General features: G+C 43.4%; 1 protein-coding gene across 1 annotated transcript in view; it reads left to right on the top strand.

Annotated features, from left to right (window-relative positions):
- Window positions 1-1,869: 1,869 nt before the first annotated feature.
- unc5a (unc-5 netrin receptor A) overlaps window positions 1,870-9,512 on the top strand; it is a 224,549-nt gene continuing 216,906 nt past the window's right edge. The window contains exon 1 of the mRNA XM_066642294.1: window positions 1,870-2,286. Within this exon, the coding sequence (XP_066498391.1) occupies window positions 2,211-2,286 (76 nt within the window). The 5' untranslated portion in view covers window positions 1,870-2,210. The remainder of the gene's footprint in view (window positions 2,287-9,512) is intronic.

Genomic DNA, 9,512 nt, shown 5'->3' with positions numbered 1-9,512 from the left:
ACACCCACTCACATATTCACACCTAGGAATCAGACAGAGAGTGAAGAAGGAGGGAATAGAGGAGAAGGGAAACAACACAAAGAATGAGAGAAGGAGGAGAGGGAGACGTCTAAAATTAAAAGAGAAATAAATGAGAGATTAGCAGGAAGGGGGAGGAAAACAGGAAGAGAGAGCGAGAGAGAGAGAGAGAGAGAGAGGAAGGGAGGGAGGGCTGTCCAGGAGTCTACCCAGAATCTCTAGGTGCAAGGTGGGCACACGCTCTGGAGGGGGCGCCAGTCCTTCACAGGGTGACACACACTCACATATTCACACCAACTATGGACACTTTTGGGTCGCCAATCCACCTACAGACATGTGGTTTTTCACCATGGGAGGAAACCGGAGCACCGGAGCCAGTGTTAGAACCGTTCTACCACACTTCCATATAAACACTGGTATTTGATTCACTGGGATTCAGTCTCCGAATACGAACGAGGCAACGATGCTGAGTAGATCCCAAATTTCTCTTCATCCCATGACAGAAGACACGGCCATGGGTCTTGACACATCCGGTCCGCAGGTCAGCATTAGCATAGCGACACACGCAATCTCCGAGAAAAAAAGCAATAATCTCTCCATCAACCCACTTTTCCACATGAGAAAGCCATGCCCTTTTCCAGCAGCGTGAATTCTGAAGGAAGCTTCATCTGCTGTGGATTACATGCACGCCTCATGAAGCCTGAACACCATCAGATAAAGGCTGACAGAAGACCGAGAGGAGTGTGCGAGCAATATCCTGCACTTATACAGTACGAGTCGCTTAAATCTCTCTCGTTATTCTCAGCTCTGAGCAAACAACGCCGCACACAGAGAGCGGGAGAGAAGGGCTGCATTTAACCCTTGGAAACTGTTGTTGGGAATTTGTGGGAGTGCATGCTTCACTGTACTCTCACTATAATGAGCAGAGAGCATAACCTGTTAGTCCTTTCTGCTGAAATACTGCCCTGTGTCTGGGGTCATAACACGCCTCACTAGAGCTGCAGTCTAATATTATTTACACACATTTGTTATTTTATTATGTGTTATTATTAAAATGTGTTATTGTTGTATTTTTGATCATTGTATTCTTTTGGATTCAATTGGGGGTGAGTGAGGGGGTCTTATGTATTTAACACTTTTAATATTATATATATATATATATATATATATATATATATATATATATATATATATATATAAGTCCAGATAATAGTGTATATTTATTTTTATTTTCTTGCTATTGTTTTATTACCACTTTTGTTTTTTAATTATTAGCCATTGTGTTATTTGTTACTCTCATGTACATTTATGATACGTATTATTATTATTGTTATTTGTTTTTGTTGTTGACACACACACACACACACACACACACACACCTCCCTCCCTCCTTGGCTCCGCTCCATTTCGCGCGCTCCTGTCCGGGTTTTCCCGCGCGCTCTCGCGCACCGTTTCTCCCTTCGGTGCTGCTGCTGCGCGTGCAGATGCGTTCGCGGAGCCGCACGAGCCTGAACCGCCCTGCAGGAGCGCGCGCTGTGCGGGAGAGACACAGACAAAACAACAACAACTAAAAAAAAAAAAACTAAAAAATAAACAACAAAAAAAAGAAGACGAAAACAACAACAGCAACAACAAGAGCAAAAGAGAACCGGAGCTTCGGTTTACGCGCGCTAACAGAGAGAGAGAGAGAGAGAGAGAGAGAGAGAGTGAGAGAGAGAGTAAGAGTAAGGTGAGTAAGAGTAGGAGGAATCAGACAGAGAGAGAAGAAGGAGGGAATAGAGGAGAAGGGAAACAACACAAAGAGTGAGAGAAGGAGGAGAGGGGGAAATCTAAAATAAAAAGAGAAATAAACGAGAGATTAGGAGAAAAGGGAGGAAAAAGAGAGAGAGAGAGAGAGAGAGAGAGAGAGAGAGAGAGACAGGCGGTGTGTTTGCGCGGTCGCGGATTGGGCGCGTATCTCCAGCTCGTTACTGAGCAACGCGGACGCGGCGGGGCGCGAGAGGAGGCTGACGCGCCGTAGAGCCGAGAAGGAGACGCGAGCGGATCCCATGCGGAGCTCGCGCTGACTCTTCAGCTGCCACGAGCAGAGCCGCCGCAGCACAACTTCAGCCGCCGAGAGCCGCTTCGTTCGTGCGCGCGCACGCGTTTTGTGTTGCGTGTGTTCTGTTGGAAAACGCGAAGGAGAAGGGACGATGCCGTTGCACCTGCGTCCCTTTGTCCGCTGGAGATGCAGCCTCGTGCTCGCCTGCCTCCTCTTCTCCTGCGGCGGTGAGTCCACAACCTTGTCCCTTTTTTTTCTTCTTCTTCTTCTTTCTTTCTTTTGTCCTCCAGCGTTCACGTGAACTTTCACTCCTTTGACTGCTCGGGCGAGTTCTTTTCTTTGTGTTTGTGTGCAGTGTTTGTATGCAGTGTGTAGTGCATGGACGGGCACAAGTGTGGAGGGTGAAGGGGCCAAGACTTATGCTTGAGATCAGCTTTGCAGCATGGGTTGGTAATAAATAACAAATCGTAGCAGATCATAACAGGTCGTGATACGCTTGGACGTCTGAGGACAAGACTATGACACTATGACACGATGCAACCTTGGTGGTAGGTAAGGGCACAGTGGAGTGTGTTTCTGAATGTAGCTTTCAGAGGCTACACCACTCCACAAAGTCCAGTGTTACGAGGCTAATAATGCTTGTCCAAACCCACCGAATTGCAGCGAATCAGTGATGTCCTGCTGTTTGAAGCCGTTTCCCTTCCCCAGACCGAGCTAAAGGTTGCACACTCGCGGCACCTGCATGGAGCAAGCCTGGCTTGGCCACGTTGCCGTTTGCGCCCCTCAGCCCGTTTTCCTGCTGCATCTGCAGGATTCTGACAGCTCAGCGGAGTAAGCTTGGGCAGCCTTGGCTGCTGGAAGGGAATTCTGAGCATAAGCAGATTCAGCGGTGCGGGGATTTCAGGCACTGGATGGTAGCTGGGGTCAGTGATCACTAACCTTGCAGCTGGACTTTTGCGAATCAAAAATCTTGCCCTGGTGATCTGGAGTAAGAAGTGGTCTGCGGTAGCGCTTTTACTGACCACTTGTTTAGAGGGTGTTTTCGATGTTAATAGGCTAACTTCAAGAAACAATAAAGCTTGAGCAGGATGGTAGGGCTTTGAAGAACATTCCCTAGGAACGATGCTCATCGTTATCATTTAGGTTCTTATTGATGAGATTCATTGCCTGTGTATACCGCTATTTTACAACCATGGGGATCTGTCCTGGATTGGCTTTCTGGGTAATAATCAACATTGACTATTCCATATGCATGCATCACTTATAGGATCTGCATTCCTTAGCTGTCCAAAGAGAAGCACATATCTCCAAACAATAAAATAACAAGGAACACCATTTGAAATCAGTGTAAATTGCATTTCAGTTGGTTCATTCGAAATGAAATTTCCAAACAATGTGAAGGACAGCGGCTGCGTCTAAAAGACTTACTGAACTAAGTCCACAAAGATGGAGATAGCTGCTTTTCTTCAGAGAGCAGTATTTGTAGAGATTTCCTGAAAAAGCAATAACAAAGAAGAGGTCCTCCAGCGTCTTTAAGCACAAATCACATCACAAAGAGTGGCTTTTACTACATTGGTGTCCAAACCAAAAAGCACAAGCCATCCATCCTTGTTTGTTCAGTCAGTAATTCCTGTTTGCGATGTTTACTGATCATTTCCAAGAGTTAAACTCAACCTTATTTTGTACAAGTTTGTTATATGAGACAGGAGGCCATATTTGAATCCTCTTAAGCTGAGGTTTAAGACTAGCCTCAGTATTGTTCTACCATGGAAGTCAACTATAGTTCTCGAGAAGGTTAAACCCAAGGAAAAGAAGCTGTAGGTGGAGATAATGAGGTCATTGCTTGGGTCTTGGCTTTGGGCTTAAGATTAGAGAACTCTCGGCGGTCATATTGGAAGGAAGTGGCCTCTGTTGGCCGTGTTTGGTTTTGTTTGTTTGCTTATCGAAGTGTAAGAAGGATATTTCAACAAGCATTTGTTTTTCATGCTAATAGGCTAATGTTAGCCAAAGCTTAACCTGTCCAGTAGACATAGTAGGAAAGTCTATTTCTACCAAATAATCCTCACTTTTGGCTTAAGTAAGGCGCAGTGCTGTGGCTTAGACCCTGAAGCTCAGCTGGTGTTCCTCCGCTGACTCACACGTGTAGTGGACAGTAGTACGATGTGTCCGAAAGGCAGGAAAAGGCCAAATAACGGGGACAACTCATGGTCATAATGCGGTCATTTGGAGCAAGCCTGGGAGCCAGTTATAAGTGGGAAACACATCCATGTTGGGTTGTTTCACACTTCATTCGCATTGCGCTGGTTGTGTCCGCAGTGTAAGTAGCGCTCTCCTCTCGCGCTGGAGGACAACCGCGCAGTAGGTGATGTATTTAGAGGCTCTTTCTCTGGCATTAATTAGTGAATAATTATGAATAAATTTAGATTAAATAAATAGCCACGCTCCCAGGACTCTCCACGTCTGGAACAAAGTAAATACGCACATTATTTGCTGGGTGTTTTATTTATTTATATTTTTTTGGTGTCTATTTAGAGCAGGTGTCTTCCTTTCACAGGGAGATTGCAAGGTTTTATGCTAAACTGGAGCGTGATCTTTCCCCAGCCGTCAAGGACCTTCTTTTTATTATTATTATTATCTCTTTCAAAGCGAACTCAATTAAAAGCCAGAGATCAGAGAGATTTCTCCTTTTTTTTCTTTTCCCAGGCTTCAAACGCATAACTACGTAAAGGTTTATCATGGTTTGACGGGAGGATAGTGAGGAGCATGTGCCTTCACATGTAGGGTTCATTCCGGATCATTCTGGAGTGTGCTGACAGGGCACTTTTGCTTATCAAAGCCTTCTCGTCTTGCCTCGGAAAGCTAATCTGGTCAGAAATAAAGGTCGGCCTGCCAGGCTTTATCATGAGGATACGCTGCACTAGGGCAGCAACCTATTTGGAGCATGACCACGTTCACATAAAGGTGATAATAATGATAATATTAATAATAATAACAATGGTAATAACAGTGTGAAATTTCTGTGTCATTCATTGGGGCCCAGAGCAATGGAAAATAACCTGTAATCACTTCATCCTGATCAGGGCCACAATGGGTCGGGAGCCTACACTGAATCATTGGGCTTAAGGGCGGAACACACTCTGATATATATATATCTGATGTATAATTTTTTAATACATTTTAACAGATGGAAATATAGTTGTATTTCAGTGTTCAGAAAAAAAAAAAAAACATGCATCTCCAATTTTGTGGTTGTTTAGTTTTAGCGACGTAATCTGAACACAGCCGCTGTGGAAATTTCCTGACGAATGACATTGACTTCCACTGAAAGTTGGACGGTGATACTATTTATTCACATTTAGATTTTTAAATTAAAATATGCCCCATTTAGACAAAGGGCAGATTGTAGTCTTTCACTTGTCGTTGTTGGGCTATGAAAATAATAATAAAATAAGAGTTAAATTACAGTTAAATAAAGTATATATATATATATCGCAGATTAATACTACAGATATTAATACATTAAGTGCTGTCAACACTGAGGTGAATGAAACTGTCATTTTTTAATATCAAATTTAATTCCTGTATTTCCACAAATTCTGTTATTCCAATTTCCATAACTGCATTCCTAGTACGATGCACTCCAATTCCTACTTTTTCTAAATATTCCTGTAGTCCTTGGGATTGTATGTGTGCATTATATTTATACAAATATCTACAATACAGTTATTGGCTCAGTATTGGAGCAAATCTAGATCAAAGCCATAAACCTGCTTTATAAGTTCATTAATATTTTGTAGTATTTGTAAGAAATGCATACATTTTCACATCAGGACACTTCAGGGGATAAACATTTAGCTAAATGCCATTCTCATGAAATGTTGATACAAACTTAAGGTGAAGAAATCAGCTGCTGGTTCTGACTGTTGTTCTGTGATTTTGTTTCTGCGTAAAGCCTCATGTTGCAAACAAATGGCTGCCTTCGCAGGTGTGAATACATGTGTTGTGGACTGTCTTGGATCTGTCAAGGTTCAAAATGATTTAGAGCTGGGGTATGTGTGTAAATTATAATAATAATAGCAATTAATTAATTCATTCATTCATTATCTGTAAGCGCTTATCTAGTTCAGGGTCGCGGTGGGTCCAGAGCCTACCTGGAATCATTGGGCGCAAGGCGGGAACACACCCTGGAGGGGGCGCCAGTCCTTCACAGGGCGACACACACTCACACATTCACTCACACCTATGGACACTTTTGAGTCACCAATCCATCTACCAATGTGTGTTCTTCCAATTCACGCAGTTGCTCAAACACTCCAAAAGCGTGAAAACTTTTTAACCCTTTCTTGACAGTACTCACAGTTGTGCAGTGTCAGTGATTTACAAAAACATGTTAACAACAGCAAAGGGCACACGCCTGTCAGAATTGAACGTGAGAAGGCCAATAGTGCACTGTAGCGCCGTTGGGAAAAATGGAAGGCCAAAGGACTTGTGAGGAATCTTGGCATTGTTTTGCTTTTTATATCCTTCCTTCATGGGGTTTTGTTGTTCTTGTGAAAACAGTCATTACTGCGAGTTGTTCAGAATCTAATTTGTCTGGGTCACGTGGCAGATCGTTGTCATGTTTATTTCCGTGAGACAGCGGGATTTCATGATCAGGCCTCCAGGGATCTCCAGCAAAGTGTGAGCCTCGTCTGGGCTCGACTGTGTGGTGTGTGCACAACTGTGATGACAAGGCAACAGATTGGTAGCTGTAAACGTCACGCAGAGTGTGGGGTGCAGTGATTCGTCCATTTTTACCACTGAAATACACCAAACTAAAGAAACTGGAGAAGCACAGCTCTTATAAGATACTTCTTGAATGTGCCAGTTGAAGGTCTATAGAGTGGGTGCCCAGCATGGGGTCTGCCATGACAAAACAGGTCACGTCCACTTGGCTTAGGTCAGCTGTAGGAACTGATACAATCATATACTCACAGCCATCAAAATATATTAAACTGTCATGAGAATGTAGACCAATGGGGACAACACTCAGTATGTGCTCAGTGTGTGTGTGTGTGTGTGTGTGTGTGTGTGTGTGTGTGTGTGTGTGTGTGTGTGTGCGCGTGTGTGTGTGTGTGTGAGAGAGAGAGAGAGAGAGAGATAGATGGAGGGATCACAGTGTGAGTGATGGAGTGTGTATGCGTTTGTCACCGGCTGTGCCTCAGTTCCCCAGGTTCAGGTTTGTCCGTCAAGTTCGCCTCACACCGGTGTCAGGGATCTCACTGTAGCACCATCCTCATCCTCACCTTCCTCTCACACTCACAAGCTCACTACAGCTCTGCTGCCTTCGGGAACACAGCATCTGTATGTATTCATCTATGTATTAAATAAATCAATAACCAAACATAGGACATTATTTACATATAAATACATACATATATTCACAATCAGGAATTTACATAAAGTCAATGTCAGAGCAGAACCTCACATCTCCAAACTGGAAATGCCACTGGTGTCAGAAAGTAATGGGAAAACATGGTCCATTTCTATTGGTCTATTATATGTCATTTGTCAGCATTCAATTCTCGCTTGTTGTGTGTTCTCCCTGTGTCTGCGTAGGTTTCCTTCAGGTGCTTTGATGTCCTTCCATAGTCCAAAACAAAAATGTCCTAGGGACTGAGTGTCCAGGGACGAAAGGTGCAGTTGTTACATATATTATTACACATAGATTAATGCTTAATACACAATGAAGATAGGTACATACAGGTGTATCATATTTATAACATATTAGTAATACATATACATATGTACTGGCCTTATTTTGGCCAACAACGTTTTATTCATAAAAAAAAAAAATAATAAAAAAATATAATAGATTGGGAATTAAGCCCAAACATACCCTTCTCAAACTTATGATGGGCATTTTGTGTTACGTATAGAATGTGCCTTTATCTCTCCAACTTCTATGGGATACACACATTGTTTCAATTACATGGGGAATGGAGGAATAAGGGGGGGGGTGTCAAATGCCTATGGATTCACACTCTCATCAGGTAGTTAGTAAGGTTTGCCTGAGGTTATAGTTTACAGACTGTAGCTGACAGTCTGCTCTTCCTTTTCCAGAGTTGGCTTCATTATCCAGCATTAACTAACACTGGGGCTCAGTCCTGAAGAGTGCAACGACGTTGGATTTGCTTGAATACTTTTTTTATTTCTTTTGTGGCCGTGGGTGTGTAGTTAGTCTTTTGAGTTTTATTTATTCATTTTTTGATGTTAGCTTTTATAATAAGGACCACTGTTGTTTTCACTGAGGAATTCAGGAGGGTGTGTAGCTGAATAATATTAATGCATGTGTGCTGAAGGCTGAATAGTTAAAATATTTGAATCGTTTCTTAAACGCAGCCTAGATTTCATTCACAAACTCAATAAGGACAGTAAGAGTTCACTGAAACACACACCTGTGCCTCACAGGTTTGTCTACATTCACCCTGAAGCAAATGTGACCCACCCCCCCAACACTCAGTGTATAATTCACACTCTGGATGCTCAGCTTTGTTTGCCGGGGCGCCGTCTAAGAAGCCGTCGGATGTGTGTAGTGCATGATTCTGCTAGGCTTTGACATTATTTGCATTATTACAACTGGAAGCGTCCCAGAGCTGGTGTTTCTTTTGCCCCAGCGATGCACTTGTCATTGTCCATTGATTCTGGCTGTAATGAGAGCAGGCAGGGGAAGCCACTATTACCATAATTTATTGGGTGAAGATGCCTTGTGGTCAGAGGATCGCAAAGAATTTTCTCCTTTCCGTCCCTGAGCTAACGCATGGCAAATTATTAACAGCGCCTTCCCTCAGCACAGGCAGAGGCCTTCCACGTGGCGATGTTAATTTCATGGAGTGGAGGGTGAAAAAAGAGCAAGACGGAGAGAGAGAGAGAGAGAGAGAGAGAGAGAGAGAGAGAGAGAGAGAGGGATTTGTGTCCCCACCTCGGTCGCGAGCGGAGGAATTCAAATGATGCAAGTGAACAACGCTAAGCAAGCGCTGATGGGGGGTGTGGGGGGGAAGGAATTTATCATATAATTATTTATTTTCAGCCCCTTGATACCCACCGGTGAAATAGCACCGTGTTCAAGAGGCAGAAGGATCAAGCGATGAGGAAATTATGCTTCAGAGAGAGAGAGAGACGGCAAAAAAGAGAAAGGAATTTATCAGATTTCTCTCAGTGCTGAGGGGCCCGGGTTATTTAATCTTCGGTTGAGCGCCCGGAATAGGGATCTGATTAAATTAGGGAATAAACTAGACATAATGCATCTCTGTTTGATTTAACCTTTATTTTTCAGCACGTTCGCATTTTCATAACATTCCCAACCATGTTCATAACAATGACTGCGTTGCCAGGTTGAAGTTAATTCAACCCTCGTGAGAAAAAAGGAGGCACCCATGACGCTGAGACCTGTACCTGATTCAGAAATCGTGCA

This window comes from Hoplias malabaricus, chromosome 13, assembly GCF_029633855.1.
Source record: "Hoplias malabaricus isolate fHopMal1 chromosome 13, fHopMal1.hap1, whole genome shotgun sequence".
Taxonomy (NCBI): Eukaryota; Metazoa; Chordata; class Actinopteri; order Characiformes; family Erythrinidae; genus Hoplias; species Hoplias malabaricus.
The sequence above is the reverse complement of the archived record's forward strand: the minus strand, read 5'-3'. Positions and strand labels throughout refer to the sequence as shown.